The sequence below is a fragment of the Microcaecilia unicolor genome, chromosome 7 (genome assembly GCF_901765095.1).
Source record: "Microcaecilia unicolor chromosome 7, aMicUni1.1, whole genome shotgun sequence".
In the NCBI taxonomy this organism is placed as follows: Eukaryota; Metazoa; Chordata; class Amphibia; order Gymnophiona; family Siphonopidae; genus Microcaecilia; species Microcaecilia unicolor.
Genome location: NC_044037.1, coordinates 279,463,799 through 279,482,984, shown reverse-complemented (window position 1 = coordinate 279,482,984; position 19,186 = coordinate 279,463,799). Strand labels below are relative to the sequence as shown.

The following is a 19,186-nucleotide window of genomic DNA, read 5'->3' as shown; positions in this document are numbered from 1 at the left end:
AATGACCCAATTTAATCCTTTGATCCGTTTACCCAATACATATCCAGATGACAATGACCCAGACTACATCTCCCATCCCCTCTACCCCACCTCCAATGCTCAACTACCCCTTACTCATACCTCTCCTACTCCCCTCACCCTTGCCCATCTCTACCCACCTATCTCTCTTATTATTTTGCTATAAATATCTTACATTGTCTCTATCAATACTCTATAATCCTTATTATTATGTAAGCCGCATTGAACCTGCTTTGAGTGGGAAAGCGTGGCGAACAAATGTATTAATAAATCATTTAGATGCAAGCACTTCCGCCAGCCAGCCATAGAGCTGGTGAAGCCCTGGCACCTAAAAGCCAGAGATGTGCACTTAACGTAGAGTATTTTAAAAGTAATGCGCATGAATCCCACCCACTTATCTTCCAAATTTGTATATATGGTGCCTGAAGTTGTGTATGCTAATTTGGCCACACGGCCAAACTGTGTACAAGTCATTGAACAAGCCAATAATTGGCAATTAATTACCAATTAGCACTAATTGGCAGTAATTAGGTTTTACGTACATATCTGATTCTATAATAGCATATGCTTAAATCCTATCGTGTGTAACAATTTGGGGGGATGTTCCCACATTTTATGCACATCTAGAATCACGTCTAACTTAGGTGTCAGTATCTAAGCCTGCATATAGCGGGCCTAATTGCAGCAGCGTACGGTTAATCGCAGCTTAGTGCTGGGCGCAATTCTGTAAAGGACTCGTACTCTTTACAGAATCGTGCTTTGCTGCTGATTTTTAGTCTCAATTTATAGAATTTGCCCCTATGTAAATGTTGTGTATATTTCCAGACTAGCACATAATGCAGATTTTGTGTATTCATGCACATAGGTGCATTGTTCTAAACAATTCAGTGCCCATTTTATAGAATTACCCCCCTTGAGGGCAGTTCTTTAAAGAGGGGTGTGTGCTTCTTTTTAAGTGCCAAGAAGGTGCCTGTCTGGAACCTATTCTACAAAGGAATTATGTGCATATAATTTAGATGCAAACTTTTACCCTAGCCATAGAGCTGGTGTAAATTCCTACATTCCTCCCCGTAACCTCCGCTCGCTGGACAAATCTCTCTTGTTGTCCCCCTTCTTCTCCACTGCTAATTCCAGGCTTCGTTCCTTTTCCCTCGCGGCACCTTATGCTTGGAATGGACTTCCTGAGCCTGTACGCCTAGCTCCATCTCTACCTGGTTTCAAATCTATGCTGAAAACCCAACTTTTCACCACTGCTTTTGGCTCCTAACCACTACTCAGTTCCCCTATCCTTGTTCCTTCTCACCCAGCACTTTCCTCGCCCTTAATTGTCTATTTTTAGATTGTAAGCTCTATCGAGCAGGGACTGTCTCTCTGTGTCAGGTGTTCAGCACTGCGTGCGTCTGGTAGCGCTATTCAAATGTTAATAGTAATAACATTCCATGTAGAAGCCTGCCCTTGCAGCTGAGTAACATGGCCGCGCAGGCTTCTGTTGCTGTGAGTCTGACTCACAGAAACAGAAGCCTGCGCAGCCGTGTTGCTCAGCTGCAAGGGCAGGCTTCTACATGGAATGTTGCTAGTGGAGGAGTAGCCTAGTGGTCAGTGCAGTGTAACATGGAATGTTGCTACTATTGGAGATTCTACATGGAATGTTGCTAGTGGAGGAGTAGCCTAGTGGTCAGTGCAGTGTAACATGGAATGTTGCTACTATTAAGATTCTACATGGAATGTTGCTAGTGGAGGAGTAGCCTAGTGGTCAGTGCAGTGTAACATGGAATGTTGCTACTATTGGAGATTCTACATGGAATGTTGCTAGTGGAGGAGTAGCCTAGTGGTCAGTGCAGTGTAACATGGAATGTTGCTACTATTGGAGATTCTACATGGAATGTTGCTAGTGGAGGAGTAGCCTAGTGGTCAGTGCAGTGTAACATGGAATGTTGCTACTATTGGAGATTCTACATGGAATGTTGCTAGTGGAGGAGTAGCCTAGTGGTCAGTGCAGTGTAACATGGAATGTTGCTACTATTAAGATTCTACATGGAATGTTGCTAGTGGAGGAGTAGCCTAGTGGTCAGTGCAGTGTAACATGGAATGTTGCTACTATTGGAGATTCTACATGGAATGTTGCTAGTGGAGGAGTAGCCTAGTGGTCAGTGCAGTGTAACATGGAATGTTGCTACTATTGGAGATTCTACATGGAATGTTGCTAGTGGAGGAGTAGCCTAGTGGTCAGTGCAGTGTAACATGGAATGTTGCTACTATTGGAGATTCTACATGGAATGTTGCTAGTGGAGGAGTAGCCTAGTGGTCAGTGCAGTGTAACATGGAATGTTGCTACTATTAAGATTCTACATGGAATGTTGCTAGTGGAGGAGTAGCCTAGTGGTCAGTGCAGTGTAACATGGAATGTTGCTACTATTGGAGATTCTACATGGAATGTTGCTAGTGGAGGAGTAGCCTAGTGGTCAGTGCAGTGTAACATGGAATGTTGCTACTATTGGAGATTCTACATGGAATGTTGCTAGTGGAGGAGTAGCCTAGTGGTCAGTGCAGTGTAACATGGAATGTTGCTACTATTGGAGATTCTACATGGAATGTTGCTAGTGGAGGAGTAGCCTAGTGGTCAGTGCAGTGTAACATGGAATGTTGATACTATTGGAGATTCTAGATTGAATATTTTGGCTGCTAGCCACTACTCAATTCCCCTATCCTTGTTCCTTCTCACCCAGTACTTTCCTCGCCCTTAATTGTCTTGTATGTCTGTCTATTTTTAGATTGTAAGCTCTGTCGAGCAGGGACTGTCTCTCTGTGTCAGGTGTTCAGCGCTGCATGCGTCTGGTAGCGCTATACAAATGTTAATAATAATAATAATAAATGCTCACAACTGTACTGGTTAAAACAAAAAAAAAATCCTATATAAGACATGCATTAATTATAGTACAAGCACCCTGCCAGGACTCCCCCTTATGTGTGCACCCAACTCCAAACTACACGTCAGTTTATAGAATGGCACGTAGCTGGAATGTTGGCATTTCTTCACGTGTGTCGGTACTTTTGGTCATTTATGTGCAATGTTGACACCCTCTTTATATACTTGAAAACTTGAACGTGTGAAGAATTCAGTGACACAGGAACCATCTGTGTGGTTCAGGCATAAACTCCTCTGTGTGCTGTGTATTTCAGACCCTGGAAGGAGGCTCTTACAGAGGAAGCTTAAAAGACTCCGTTGGCGGTGGGTGTTTGAACGAGGGGATGACTCATTCACCGCCACCAAGGAACCACGAAGAGGAACAGAAAGCCAAGGCGCTGAGAGGCAGGATGTGAGTACAGTGCTCTCTGCTGCTCCATATGCATAAGATAGTATGTACGCAGAGCACGGTGCTAGTCACGCAAGCATGAGCATCTCCATTGCATGTGTAGCTTTGTTGGATCAGTCCTCCCATGAATGCAGTATGAACACTATGTAGAATTGTGTTCCAGATCCACAAAAACACAAAATGATCTGACCAAGATAGCTAAATCCCCCCAAAACTGGTCCAGTGCGGTGTACAAAAATTAAAATAAAATACAGTACATAAACAGTATTATAAACTCCAGTGCTAACTACAAATAACTAAGGGGTCCTTTTACAAGCGCACTGAAAAATGGCTTGCAGTAGTGTAGGCGCGAGTTTTGGGCACGTGCCAATCCAATTTTCAGCACGCCTATGAAAAGGACCTTTTTTTTTTTGTGCCAAAAATAGACGTGCGGCAAAATCAAAATTGGTGCACGTCCATTTTGGGTCTGAGACCTTACTGCCAGACATTGACCTAGCGGTAAAGAATCCGGGCGGTAATAACCTACCCGCATCAAATGCCATTTGACGTGCGTCCGTTATGCGCATCTGAAAATAAAAAATATTTTTCAGACGCATATCGGATGCACGCCAAAAATGAAATTACCGCAAGAGCGACACGGTAATCTAGCGGTAGCTCCATTTTGGCACGCACTGGGCGCGCGTAGAAACTCACATGGCTTAGTAAAAGGGCCCCTAAGAATCAAATAACTCTTGAGCATTTTGTGAATACATAAATAATTAGACTCACAATCTAAGCAAAGTAGGCAAAGAATTCCAAACCGAAATCACTCCAACAGCAAATACGGTATTAAAATTTTTCAAATATTGCACGCCCCTAAAATTAGGAGAAGGAATTTTTAATAATGCTGATAAACGAGAAGAGTGTCTTAAAGAGAGAGAGTACCTATTAAATTCATCACCAGTACTGAAGTGAAAGCATAAAAAGTCTAAAAAAAAATAAATAAATAATAAAAAAACTATACAAGCTGATTTAAACAAAATTCGCTTTTGTATTGGGCGCCAGTGTAACTAGGCCATAAAAAGGGCAACACTCAAATTTCTTGATTCTATATATTAAACACATAGAAGTGTTTTGAATTAATTGAAGCTGATAAAAAGTTGTTCGTTTTTTTGGGGGTTTTTTTTTTTAGGTGAACCCCAATACACAATGCAATACAGTAGTTGAGATGGGACAGAATCAACATCTGAACCAACAGGGCAAAAGATGCCGTCACAGTCCTTTGGCCTTTGGACAGAAAACAAATCCTACTTACTTGGAATAAAAATGATAGGATAGATGTTCAAAGGGGTTTAATCCTGCTTAGACCTTGATCAGCAGCCGTTATATTTCTTCAACAAGGCCTACAAAGAGAACCTATAGCCTCACTAATCCACTAACCCACCCAGTTATGAAAGTCCACTTTCTATACTTAACCCCTAATCACTTCCTTCTTTCTTCCCTTACTTAATCTCTGCACATCACTAATTGTATCTGAAATCCTGAAACGACAATGTCATAATAAAACTATGTAAGCCACATTGAGCCTGCAAATAGGTGGGAAAATGTGGGATACAAATGCAATAAATAAATAAGAAACTGGATAGTTCTGTTGAATATCTCCTCCTAACGGCTATGGTGCTGTCTGGTTAGTGCTGGGGCAGAACCGGAAGATATGCAGGCTCCGATGCAGTGGCGTACTTAGGGTAGGAGCATCATGGCGTACGCACCCCCTATCACACCCAGCTTCCCCCCATCCCCTTAAAATCCTCTGGGCATCTTCACCTGGCAATGGCACTCATAGGCTGCCTGCAGCCTGCTCCGGAACGTCCTCTAATTGACACTAATTTTCAGAAAGTAGTTTCCGTTAGGGAAGTGCGGTGCAGGGGAAGTGTGCCGATGTACTTTTGTAACCCCACGGGCTATTGGAAGATTGCCTTCGGTGCTGCAGAATGTGCGTTCTGACTGTGCTCATTCTCAGGTTAGTGCCAGGGCAGTCCGAGATCGGATCCAGGAGTTATCCAGGCACCACCGATATAAATGTTAGTGTCCAGATGTTATATTCTGCATGAAAAGCAGTCCTATATCCAGTTATCTATGCAAGTACAGCACTGAATATCGGATCCTCTGTGCCAGTAATATGATGGGACTTGGGTACAAAATATCCAGATCTAATTTAGTCTTGGCGGTCAGCATTTAAAGAAACACCGGCCACCGCTGGCTGAATAATGACCAGCTAGTACACACAGGAAATCAACTGAACATGCATTAATCTGTGAATTAGTGCATATTAAATCGATTTGTGCATATGTGAAATGAATCAAAAAAAAGGCCGAAGTTCAGGAAAAACTGTCGGATGAATTTAAAATGTTGTCTGTACATTTCTGTTGAAAAAAGCATAGAGCAATTCTTGATTCGTGTTCTCGTTCTACATTTCTCGGATGCAGCCAGAGTCAGGTTTACGGGATATTCACAATGAATATGTATGTATATATTTATTTATTTATTTATTTATTTATTTATTGCATTTGTATCCCACATTTTCCCACCTATTTGCAGGCTCAATGTGGCTTACAGAGATTTGTTATGACGTAGTCATTCCAGGATATCAGATACAAACGGTAGTGTACAAAAATTAAGTAAGGGAAGAGAGAAGGAAGGTGTTAGGCAGGATAGTATAGAAGGTGGACTTTCATAGCTGGGTGGTTATTGAGGTAGTTTTGTAAGGCTACGGGTTCTCTTTGTAGGCCTTGTTGAAGAGATGTCTTCAAAGATTTGCGAAACTTATTTCGTCAATAGTTTTCAGGGCTGTAGGTAGTGCATTCCACAACTGCATGCTCATGTAAGAGAAAGTGTGTGTCAGCTTGTATTTTAGTCCTTTACAGCTGGGGAAATGCAGATTGAGAAATTTGCGGGATGATCTTATGGCGTTATTGGTAGGCAAGTTCACGAAGTTTAGCATGTAGATTGTGGCGTTTGCGTGAATGATTTTGTTTACAATCGTGCAGATCTTGAACGCGATGCATTCCTTCAGTGGGAGCCAGTGAAGTTTCTCTCTTAGGGGTTTTGCACTTTCATATTTAGTTTTTCCAAATATGAGTCTGGCGGCGGTGTTCTGGGCTGTCTGGAGTTTTTTGATAGTCTGTTCTTTGCAGCCAGCGTACAGTGCGTTGCAGTAGTCTAGATGACTTCTTACCATTGACTGTACAAGGGTACGGAAGATGTATCTCGGGAAGAAAGGTTTTACTCTTTTGAGTTTCCACATAGTGGAACATCTTTTTCTTATATGAGAGATCTGCATGCAACAAAGGCAGTGCATGCAAATTTATCTGACGCATAGCCATTGTGGGTATACTGAAAACCATGAATGGCTGGGTGTGTCCCAAGGACTGGGTTGAGATCCCTGCCTTAGTGAGTTCTCCGTTACAGGCAGAAGCAGTGGCCTTTGTTAAAGAAAGGAGATTCACAATGGTTATGTGGTTATCACGTTTGCTATGTATGATTATTGATATATTTTTGTTTTATGTATTACGCTTGGAGATTGACATTTATATTGCTTTTTATAAGTTACTTTGAATGATTTTGTCAGGAAGGCAGTATATACATTTTTATAATTATGTAAAATTTAGACACGCCATTGTGTGCTCTGCCTTAGCACCTGGAGTTATCCAATCTCTAGTACAAAAATCTTCTGCAGAAACAGCTCTTACCCTGCAAGACAACGAGGCTTTTGTCTGCCATTGTCTAGTGGAAAACACACAAAAGCTCTGTTTTCTGCCATCGTGACACAACTTACTCTAATTTTTCTTCTGTCAATATTTTTCTTTTTTTTTTTTCCCCATTACTATTGTGCAACTTCTTCAGACTGACAGTGGTTTATCATGCCTGCAGGGCCCCTGTGAGTTATACCTCTTGATTCGCCTTACAGTAGAGATTCTTTTAATCTTGGTTACATTTTAATAAGTTCCTCACATACATTTTTTTTAAAAAGCTATGTTTGAAGGGCAAAGATAGTGGAATTACGTGCCGTTGGCAGCAGCCTCACCTATTTGGTTTACAGCGTGAATGCACCCTTACTAGTACTGCAGCACCATTTATAAGTAATAGGGAAATTAAAATAAAATAGCTCTTTTGTATATATTGTGCAAATAAGCAAGAAAATCAGGATAAAGTTCTACTGTTTTCCCCTCCATAATAATCCTGCTCCATTTACTGGGTTCCTTTTTAAAACAAAAAAACACCTCATTAACTGGTCCATGTACCTTGGCACCTTAAATAGAGCTGCCGAGTGACCCAGTTCCAGGGGAGAGATCTCGGGTAAGCCTGGATTTCTGGCAACCCCACCCTGATGCATTATGGGACCTGCTGCACTAATCTTAACAGGTAGAATCGGGGACTATTTCCCAAAAACAGTGTGGTATTTGTACTTTTAAAAGCTGGGACTGGCCAAAAAAGTCTCCTTCCAGGAACTGGGTCCTTTGGAAGGCTGTACCTGTGTGAGCTTATGAAGACGAATTTGATACTACCAGAGTGTAATATGGAAGTTGAGGTACTTAACAGGGATTTCAATTGCGCTGCAGAACCTTCAGTAACATCAGAAAATAGAAATGTAACCAAAGATTTAGGGTCCTCCATATTATCTACTGCATGGAGTTTTATGAAGCAAATATGAGCTTTATATACAGTACCCACAAAGGTAGACACACCCACAGGACTTGCGAGTCCATTTTCGAAAGGAAACTCCGTATGGGGATTCCCTCTGAAAAATGTGTCTTGCTGCAGGAAGGTGAGGCGGTGTTTGCCATCTAACCTTTACCCCTGCTTTGAAGTAGGTGTCGGAAGTAAGATCAGGTCTTCTGAAATAAAAACCCTGCGTGGTCCTTGCTGCCCTGGCCTTCCTCTGCCAACATTTTCTGGCAGATAAAAGCACACGTGCTATAAAGAACAGTCGTGTTTTTATACCTACTGAGACAAGGAGATAATTTTATGTGGTGCTTTTTACTTGCTTTGAAACTATGAATATTTCAATGACCAAGCCAGTGGCGTTCCTAAGGGGGCTGACACCCAGGGGCAGATCGCCGATGCGCCCCACCCCCCTGGGTGCAGCGACCCCCCCCCCCTCCGGTGCAGCACGACCCCCCCCCCCCCCGGGTGCACGCCGCTGGGGGGGGGGGGGGTGCCGCGCGCCGGTCAGCTTCGTTCATTTCCATGCTCCCTCTGCCCCAGAACAGGTTACTTCCTGTTCCGGGGTAGAGGGAACATGGAAACGAACGAAGTTGACCACCGCGCGGCACCCGGGGCGGACCGCCCCCCCCCCCCCCCCCCCCCTTGGTATGCCACTGGACCAAGCTTTTCTTGTTAGCAGAGAGGGGTGGGGAAAGAAAGAATGGCTCCCTACTGGTGGATGTCTGTGCTGACTTTATTTGATGGAGGGTTCAGAAAATCACTGGTCATGATTGATTGACCTCACATGCCCTGGGCACTTTTTACTTCCACCAGAAAAAGTTTGAAGGACCTTGTATATGATGAGGTGGGACAAAAGGAGGCCAGAGAGCTGCTTTACCCATAGCTGCCTTTTTCTTACATATGGAAAGATGTTTGTTTTTTCTTTGTCCTGGGAAGAAATCTGTGCTGCACTGGCACAAGAAGTCTTTATTCGCCTACTCCCCAATTTGCACTCGGATCACGAAGATTAGAAACTCGATCCGCCCACTCTGTTCCTCAGTTCCCTCCAAAGCCACAGACGTGCATTTGGCCACCAAAAATTTCTTCACTGATGGTTTGTGAGCTCAAGATTTGCTGTCCTTGTTGTAAAATGTGAACTGAACTGAAAAGAAATATAACATTGTGTCCTTTTTTTTTATATAAATCAATTTGTAGGTTTGTCCTAAATGAATTGGTACAGACGGAGAAAGATTATGTCAAAGACTTAGGAATTGTGGTCGAGGTAAGTTTTGCCAAGATCTTTAAGCTCTGGTTAGTGAAATAGTTACGTGCTAGATCCCTCTAAATGTTTTACCACCTCCTGTTAACTTTCGGACAAATTTTAGAGCGGCTGCCTGTTTCACAAGGGCCTATCCAATTGGATGATGTAAAGATCTGTGTGAGGACTGCGGCTGAGCAGTGAAGCACCTGAAAGTAATTTCTGAAACGTGACCATGGCTGGAAAAAGGTAACTAAAGTCACCAGAAACAAAAAAACCCCCGAGGTTTTCATGAATTCTGTTAGAGCAAACACTTTTAATGCGACAGTGCAAACCCCAATGTGATAAAATAAAGTTAAAGAAGTTCAAACGTGTAACTTTGGCAGACTGCTTATGGATCCATAACATGAAAAATAATATTTTGGATCCGCTACTTTAGTTACCCTTTTCCAGGAGAAGGTCACAGATTTTAAATGTCACTGGGTTGCTCTCTGTAGCGTAACAGAGAGGAGAAAATGGTGCCAAGATGGGATTTGTAGCAGGGGCGTATCTGAACTTCAATGGTAGGGGGAGGCCAGAGCCGAGGAGAGGGGGCACATTTTAGCCCCCCCCCCCCCCCCGCGCTGAAGACGACGATGCCACCACTCCCCCCCCCTCCCGACTACTTTAAACCCCCCCTCTCGCAGAAGACAGCTCCAACTACTTTGAACCTCCTCCCGCCGTCGCGCCTCACCTCCTTTTGCTGGCGGGGGCTGGCCCGCCAGCCGAAGTCTCCGTCCTTCCTTCCGTCACTCTGCCGTCATGCCTCACTTCCCTTTGCTTGCGGGGGACCCCAACCCCCGCCAGCTGAAGTCTCCGTCCTTCCTTCGTTTGGGTTTGGTGGTTTCTGACGTCCTGCACGTTGTGCGTGCGTGCGTGCAGGACGTCAGAAACCACCAATCTCAAACAAAGGAAGGAAGGAAGGACGGAGACTTCGGCTGGCGGGGGTTGGGGTCCCCCGCCAGCAAAGGGAGGTGAGGTGCAACAGCGGAGTGACGGCAGGAGGAGGGGGGTTGAGAGTGCCATTGGTAAGGGGGTCCAGGGGCAAATCTGCGGGGGCCAGGCCCCTGTGGCCCCATAGCAGATACGACCCTGATTTGTGGTACCTCCCTTGGTCTACCTTGGCCTGGTGTTAAGATGTGCCTTACAAAAAAGCCTGAATGTGGTGGAGTCTGTGCACAGGGTTTGTCTTCGATTTGCATGATTTTCCTCACAACTTGTAACAAGATCTCAGGCTGAAAAGAAACTCGAGCAGCTGAGGCTAAAGTGCTGGGAGGAGATATGAAGAACTTCCAGACTAATTTACTTTAATTTATTTTGTCTGTAAATTTCAATTCCTTCCTCCATATTAGCATATTCATTTGCATATGTATATATGCTAATATGCTCCGCCCCATCCTTTGCCCCCCCAAATGAAACAGTCAAACTACGCCTATGAGTAGAAGGTAGCCTTCAGCTGGTGCAAATCCGTCAAACGTACTCGCTTGTGTTTTACTCAAGATAGACTCAGTAATTCATTTTCATTTCTGATATATGGACCCTGAAATTTTTGGTTCGAAACTACAGGTTTATCCAGATGTTTCCAAGAAACAAAGGAAGAAACAATTTCTTGCTTTGAGGCAGGAAGTTCCCTCCTTGAGTGCAAATTTTCCTCCATTTTCCTTGCACGTGTGTAGTTCAGTTTCGAGAGGCTTTATATGTTTTCTATGAAGCTTCTCAGTTGCAAACACTTAATAGATCTATCTAAGGCAATCTGCTTTGGTTCCATCTTTGTAAACTGATATGGTAGAGATGTAGGATATAGCCTCGATTATTGTCTGTTCTATTTCTTGAATTACTGTTTTGTTTTTTCCTGGAGGTTTTCTTTGGGTCACCCCCATATTACTACTACTATTTAACATTTCTAGAGCGCTACAAAGTGTACGCAGCGCTGTACAAACACAGAAGAAAGACATATTGTGGTCTAAGACTTTCATTTTCTTTCTTAATGATTTTTATATTTCCTTATCTAGTGTTTTTTGATTCAGGAAAATGTTTCTGAGAAAGATTGTCGTCGTCTTTGAATTATGTATAAATTCTAATAAATATAAAGTTTAAAAAAAAAAAGCCTGACCCACTTGAACAATTTGTGTATCAGAATCCAGATGTCCACCAAAGCAAAGCGCTGATCACCGTCGTCTAAATATTAACCCTTTAATGTTGTACAAAATTAGGTACACAGCATGATCGAATGAAGAGGGGGGGGGGGGCATATTTGCTGCTCTGCAATACTTAATGAAAGTTTCTTTAAAGCTGCCATTACAAAGATAAAATTGGGTTATGATTTGAAACGTTTTAAGGAAAGGTTGATTGGCTTGCAGAGAGAGTTTGTTCGCAAACTAGAGATGTGTAAAAATGTTCCACCGTTGCCACTTTTTCTGTGCCACAGGGCTTCATGCAGGCAATTGAAAAGCGAGGAGTTCCTGAAGATATGAAAGGAAAAGACAAAATAGTGTTTGGGAATATTCACCAGATCTATGATTGGCACAAAGAGTAAGTATTTCACCTCCAATGACATCCTTGCTGGTTAAAACGAGATGTCCTTCTGTTGACACGCAGGTAACCCTGGTAATGTAATATTTTACATTGCGTAGCTCATAATTAAGGAAGCTAAGAACTATCAGAAACAATTCCTCTATTGTCCTTGTCAGTCTCTTTTTTTTTTTTTTTTCCATTAATATTGCAGTCTCTTTTCCAGCAGGTTTTTGGGTTATAGAAACAAAGAAAATGATAGCAAATAACATAGTAACATAGTAGATGACAGCAGAAAAAGACCTGTACGGTCCATCCAGTCTGCCCAACAAGATAACTAATATGTGCTACTTTTTGTGTATACCCTACTTTGATTTGTACCTGTGCTATCCCTGCCTCCCAACCACCAGCCCCACCTCCGGCTCTGGCACAGACCGTATAAGTCTGCCCAGCACTATCCCCGCCTCCCAACCAAATAAAGGCCATACAGCCTATTAAGTCAACCCATCTGTGCCAAGGGCTCAACTCTATAATCCTTTTCTCGCTTTCAGATTTTCTGTGCTTTTCCCATACTTTCTTGAGTTCAGGTACTGGGAGGGGGGTTCCATGTATCCGCTACCATTTCTGCTTAGAAATATATCTTGAGATTACTCCTGAATCTGTCCCCTTTCACCCTCATCCTGTGATCCCTTGTTCCAGAGCATTGTCCTTTGAAAGAAATCTGCCTCCTATATATTAACTGTCTGTCATATCTCAGATCCCACCTTTTTTTTCCAGAGTAGCAGAGTAGTAGGGTCCTTTTACTAAGTTGTGCTGAAAAATGGCCTGCTCATTATTGCTTGTTAAGTGCTGTTATCAGCGCTTATTAGTTTTAAGCTAAGTTACGCGTATTGCTATAGAATCTTCTTGGATTTCGGTGCCGATCTCCAGGCGTGCTATAGAGAAACCGGGAGTAAGCTTTGAATCGCTATCTGAAAATCATACTTCGGCAGCAACAGTTTCAACTTAAAGTTTAACGGAAAATAAACACGATAGGGCAGAGGGTACACGACTTTCCTTGCACATGTCTATACACAGATTTCCCACTTTTAAAAATTGCAGAGTGTGTGTTGGAAGTACAATTCCACCCCCTGAGAACACCTCTGCTCATTTAATTGTAATAAAATTCCTATTTATTTTGGTCTCTAGCACTGTACAGATTATATAAAGAAAATTGAGGATTGAAAAATGAGGCAAATAGTCCATAAGAATATGAGTTCCAAAGGATTCACCCCTGTTTTTGTGTTCAGGACACACCAAGCCAGTCTGGTTTTCAAGATACCTAGAATAAATTTTCATGTACTTGCCCCAGTTGAATGCAAATCTATCTCATGCATAATCATTGTGGGTATCCTGAAAACCTGACAGGCAGGGGATGTCCCAAGGACTGGGTCGATAACCCTGATTTGGACTAACGCACTGATGGGTTACCGCCATCCCATCTTCTTTTCCGCTAATTACTATTGATATGGAAAGACAGCTTCCCCCTCACTTGTAATGTAAAACCTTTCTGCTCCCTTCAGTTATTTCTCTGTCCTATTAATGTTTGTATTTACTTTCTTCCTCAATTTTATAAGCGTTACTTGCTTTTAAGTCATTTTACATTGTAAACCATCTGTAAAGTCTTCTAATAGTATAATTCTACAGATACCAAACAAGGATTCCTTTCTAGACAAATCAGCCAAGCAAACAAAAATGTTTTGTGCTGGTGAGAAGGATCACGCTGTTCTTTGCTGACTCAATCACTCAATTGCTCAGACGAATAAAATAAGTTAAAAAAAAAAAAAAAAAGCAAAGCAATAACTCTTTGTTGCACAAAGGCTTGTTGCACTGGTGCAGTGTGTGGTTGGGGTTTGAATAAGTGAGTGGAGAGGGTGATGGTTCTGAATGAATGAAAGGATGAGCGATATGAGTGGGGGGTAGGGAGGGCTGATGCCCCGATGCTTACAATTCCAGCACTATTCCAAACAGCGCCAGAGAAATACCACCCAATCGGTGCATCTGAGCAGCTCCGTCATGCTCAACACTAGGGACGTGCAAATTTAAGCGTTGTCGTAGCATTGAAACTTGAGGGATTTAAGGGGAGGATGGTGCCTGGCGCATGCACTCTAGGATTCTGTGTTAAGCACAGCTGTTGAGTGCATGCCCAGAGTGCCAGAGGGAGGGGGAGGCAAAGAAGGAAGAAGACGTATAGCTACTTAGGGCAGAACTTAACCCTCCATTCCATATCATCAAGCTGATCAATCCATAGACTGGTGGGTTGTGTCCATCTACCAGCAGGTGGAGATAGAGAGCAAACTTTTGCCTCCCTATATGTGGTCATGTGCTGCCGGAAACTCCTCAGTATGTTCTCTATCTCAGCAGGTGGTGGTCACACACAGCAGCAGCTCTGGCTAGGCCTCCAAGCCTAATCCTTAGGTTTTGTTGAGGCCTGGGGTTGAGGGCTCTTTTGAGCAAGTGCAAACCTGGTGGTGCCAGGTCCCTCCTTTTCTCCCCCCTCCCGCTGGCTCCGTTTAAAAAAAAAAAAAAAAAAAATTTTAAACGTCTTTAAAGGCGTTTAATTCGACGTTTCTTTAAACGTTCATTGCAGCTACTCACTGGGACACCAGTTCGTTACAGCTCGGAGCGGCAAGCAGGTAATTTTACCTTTTTATAGCGGGCAGGGGGTTCCCTCGATTCTTCTCCTCGTGGCATATGGTGTCGGAGGGCGAGGGCGCAAAGGGTCGCTCCCCGGATCGCTGGAGCGCTTCTAGAGGGGATGCGGGGGTTTTACAACCTGATTCGCCCTTGATGGGTGACAGTTTAGTGACCGATGAATGTCCCGGTCGTTCCTCCGGCGTGGCGGTTTTTTTCCCGCCATAAACGCCCATCCCCCGCTCCTCGCCTCCGCCATCTTGGCCGGCCACGCGGCTCGGACGGCTTCTTCGTGGGCCGCCCTTGAGGTTGGAGACATTAATGCCATGAACGCCCTTAATTTGGGCGACGGCACAAGCGGCTAAAGTTAAGCGCCGTTCTTCCCGCGCGGCTCCTTCGCGGAGTTTCGCGCCGGACGCCATTTTGGATGCGCAGCATGTCTCTCCCCCGCTATTGCGAGCGCCGGTTGAGAGTGCGTCTAGGGCTGTTGCCCAGGCTGCGGAAGTGCACAGTCTGGGGGGTTTCTCCCCCGAGTTTGTTTTGCTGCTGCATCAGGCTTTCCTCATGCAAAACGCTGCCCCTGCTCCCTCTTCTGATAAAGAGGTTGAGGTTCCCAGAGGTAAACGCCCTCTGGTTGATTTCCAGGCCTTGGAGGACTTTGTCTCCTCCGATGTAGATGAGGGCAGCGTGTCTGAGGTCTCCCAACGGTCCTTTGCGGATTCCTTGGAGGAGATAGATCCCCGCTCGGATGGAGCGGATGACCCCTCTGCAGCGCGGCTTTTTAGCCCAGAGGATTTGCCCAACCTGTTTTTACAGGCCATGGACACTTTGAAGATTTCCTCTCCGGAGGACGTCTCTCCCTCAGCCCCTGTTGGCTCTGCCATTATGCTGGGGACGAAGCGCCCGCCTAGATCCTTCCACGTGCATGATGCCATGCACACCTTAATTGCGGCTCAATGGGATGTCCCGGAAACGAGCCTTAAAGTGGCTAGGGCTATGTCCCGCCTCTATCCTTTGGCTGTGAGTGAACGTGAGGCCTATCTGTGGCCTACCGTGGATTCTTTAATCACTGCGGTGACTAAGAAAACGGCGTTGCCGGTGGAAGGTGGCACGGCCCTAAAGGACGCCCAAGACAGAAGATTGGAGGCGGCCTTAAGGTCGTCCTTTGAGGCAGCTGCTTTAAGTTTGCAGGCCTCAGTTTGCGGCTCCTATGTGGCCAGGGCGTGCCTGACTATGGTGCAGCGGGCTTCCCCCTCGGATCTTTCCTTGAGGGCTGATTGGCCGGCCCTGGAATCGGGCTTAGCCTATTTGGCAGACTTGCTGTATGATGTCTTGAGAGCCTCAGCTAAAGGCATGGCTCAGACAGTCTCTGCGCGGCGGTGGCTTTGGCTGAAACATTGGTCTGCTGACCACGCCTCTAAATCCCGCCTGGCTAGATTGCCTTTTAAAGGCAAGCTGCTCTTTGGGGTCGAGCTGGACAAAATCGTGACCGATCTCGGCACGTCTAAGGGCAAGAAATTACCAGAGGTCAGGGCTCGGGCTAGTACTCGTCCCGGTACCTCCAGAGGACGTTTGCTGGAAGCCCGTCGGTACCGCCCGGGCAAGTCGGGTTCCTCTGCCCCCTCTTCCTTCAAGAGGAATTTCTCCCCCAAGCAGCATTCCTTTCGCAGAGACCGCCGTCCCGGAGGTGCTCCCTCCGGTCCTCCCCCAGGGTCTCGTACCCAATGACGGGGCCTTGGTCCACGCCCCAGTGCAGATTGGAGGACGGCTGTCCTCGTTTCTGGGCGAGTGGACCACTATAACTTCAGACGCGTGGGTGCTGGAAGTCATCAGAGACGGCTACAAGCTAGAGTTCTGCCAACCCTTAAGAGACGGGTTTGTACTCTCTCCCTGCAAGTCTCCGGTCAAGCTGTGGCAGTGCAGCAGACCTTGGACAACCTGATCCGCCTGGGTGCGGTCGTTCCGGTGCCAAAAAATCAGATTGGCAAGGGACGTTACTCCATTTACTTTGTGGTTCCAAAGAAAGGAGGTTCTGTCCGGCCTATCCTCGACCTCAAAGGGGTCAATCGGGCCTGGAAAGTGAGGCACTTTCGCATGGAGACTCTCCGCTCTGTTATAGCGGCAGTGAAGGCAGGAGAGTTCTTGGCTTCCTTGGACATCAAGGAAGCGTACCTGCATATTCCCATCTGGCCTCCTCTCCAACGCTTTCTGCGTTTTACAGTCCTGAGACGACACTTCCAGTTCAGAGCCCTCCCTTTCGGGTTGGCTACTGCTCCGCGGACCTTTTCCAAAGTAATGGGGGTCATAGCGGCCTTCCTGCTAAAGGAAGGAGTACAAGTCCATCCTTATCTGGACGACTGGTTGATCCGAGCCCCCTCTTATGCAGAGTGCGGCAAAGCTATGGACCGGGTAGTTGCTCTTGTGAGCTCCCTGGGATGGATCATCAACTGGAAGAAGAGCCAGCTGCGCCCGACTCAGTCCCTGGAGTATCTGGGAGTTCGATTCGACACCCAAGTGGGCAGAGTGTTCCTGCCAGACAATCGGATTGTCAAGCTTCAGGCTCAGGTGGACTAGTTCCTAGTAGCCTCTCCTATTCGGGCTTGGGACTACGTGCAGCTGTTGGGCTCTATGACGGCCACGATGGAAGTAGTGCCCTGGGCCAGGGCTCATATGAGACCACTACAGCTATCTCTGCTGCTGCGCTGGACTCCGATGTCGGAGGATTATGCTGTGCGCCTTCCCGTGAACCCAGCAGTGCGCAAGGCGCTGAGCTGGTGGACGCAGACAGACAAGTTGTCTGCAGGATTGCCTCTGGTGACCCCGGAGTGGATTGTCGTCACGACAGACGCCTCTTTGATGGGCTGGGGAGCCCACTGCTTGGGAAGGACAGCGCAGGGGCTCTAGTCTCCTGCAGAGGCAAGTGGTCTATCAACCTCCTGGAACTCAGAGCCATTCGGTTGGTGTTATTGGAGTTCATCCCGGTACTGGTGTTGTAGCCTGTACGGGTCCTGTCGGACAATGCCACGGCTGTGGCCTATATCAACCGCCAGGGAGGTACCAAGAGCGCCCCTCTAGCCAAGGAGGCTATGAGTCTTTGCCAGTGGGCGGAAGCGAACCTGGAGCAGCTTTCAGCGGCCCACATTGCCGGAGTCATGAATGTCAAGGCGGACTTTCTCAGTCGCCATACCTTGGAGCCCGGAGAGTGGCAACTATCTGCTCAGGCGTTCTTGGACATCACGAAGCGCTGGGGCCAGCCGAGCCTAGATCTGATGGCGTCATCGGCCAATTGCCAAGTGCCGCGCTTTTTCAGCAGAGGACGGGACCCTCGATCCCTGGGAGTAGATGCTCTTCTCCAACAGTGGCCGACACAAGAGCTCCTCTATGTGTTCCCGCCCTGGCCCATGTTGGGCAGGGTGCTAGACCGGGTGGCAAAGCATCCCGGCAGGGTAATCCTGGTGGGTCCGGATTGGCCCAGACGTCCCTGGTATGCGGACTTGATCAGGCTCTCAGTCGACGATCCTCTGCGGCTGTCAGTGGAGCAGGGCCTGTTACATCAGGGTCCCGTGGTGATGGAGGATCCCTCTCCCTTTGGTCTTACGGCCTGGCTATTGAGCGGCAGCGTCTGAGGAAGAAGGGCTTCTCAGACAAGGTCATCGCCACTATGCTGAGAGCGAGGAAGCGCTCTACTTCTACTGCTTACGCCAGGGTTTGGCGTATCTTTGCAGCATGGTGTGAAGCAGGCTCACTTTCTCCCTTCACTGCTCCAATTTCTTCAGTGTTGGCGTTCCTGCAAGAAGGTCTGGAGAAAGGCCTGTCGCTCAGTTCCCTTAAAGTCCAGGTAGCGGCTCTGGCTTGCTTCAGGGGCCGCTTGAAGGGTGCTTCCCTGGCTTCGCAGCCAGATGTGGTGCGCTTTCTCAAGGGAGTTAATCACCTGCGCCCTCCTCTGCACTCAGTGGTGCCTGCGTGGAATCTCAACCTGGTGCTAAGAGCATTGCAGAAGCCGCCTTTTGAACCCTTGTCGAGGGCATCTCTGAAAGACCTGACGTTGAAAGCAGTCTTTTTGGTGGCTATCACTTCAGCCAGAAGAGTTTCCGAGCTCCAGGCGCTCTCATGTCGAGAGCCTTTTCTGCAGTTCACTGAGGCAGGAGTGACTATTCGCACAGTGCCTTCCTTCCTGCCCAAGATTGTTTCTCGCTTCCATGTGAATCAGCAGCTCTGTCCTCCCTTCCTTTCGTAGGGAGGACTACCCAGAGGAGTACTCTGCTCTTAAATATCTGGATGTGAGACGAGTCATCTTCAGATACTTGGAAGTGACCAATGATTTCCGGAAATCGGATCATCTGTTTGTCCTGTTTGCAGGTCCTCGTAAGGGTCTGCAGGCTGCTAAGCCTACAGTGGCAAGATGGGTCAAGGAAGCCATTGCAGCGGCTTATGTGGCCGCGGGGAAGGTGCCGCCTATCCAGCTGAAGGCTCACTCCACGAGAGCTCAGGCGGCCTCGATGGCAGAGGCCGGATCCGTCTCCTTGGAAGAGATATGCAAGGCGGCAACTTGGGCTTCGGCTCATACATTCTCCAAGCATTACCGTTTGACTGTGGCTGCACGGGCGGAGGCCCGGTTTGGAGCTTCAGTGTTGAGGTCAGGGATTTCAATGTCCCGCCCTGGGTGAGTACTGCTTCGGTACATCCCACC

The 19,186-nt window shown here is 46.4% G+C and overlaps 1 protein-coding gene across 3 annotated transcripts in view; it reads left to right on the top strand.

Moving 5' to 3' along the window:
* The window catches only part of KALRN (kalirin RhoGEF kinase), a 1,371,746-nt gene that overhangs the window by 1,228,937 nt on the left and 123,623 nt on the right, over nucleotides 1-19,186 (top strand). For all 3 annotated transcript variants that reach the window (XM_030208706.1, XM_030208704.1, XM_030208705.1), the window contains 3 exons: nucleotides 3,199-3,335; nucleotides 9,231-9,297; nucleotides 11,741-11,844. In XM_030208706.1, the coding sequence (XP_030064566.1) occupies nucleotides 3,199-3,335; nucleotides 9,231-9,297; nucleotides 11,741-11,844 (308 nt within the window). The remainder of the gene's footprint in view (nucleotides 1-3,198; nucleotides 3,336-9,230; nucleotides 9,298-11,740; nucleotides 11,845-19,186) is intronic.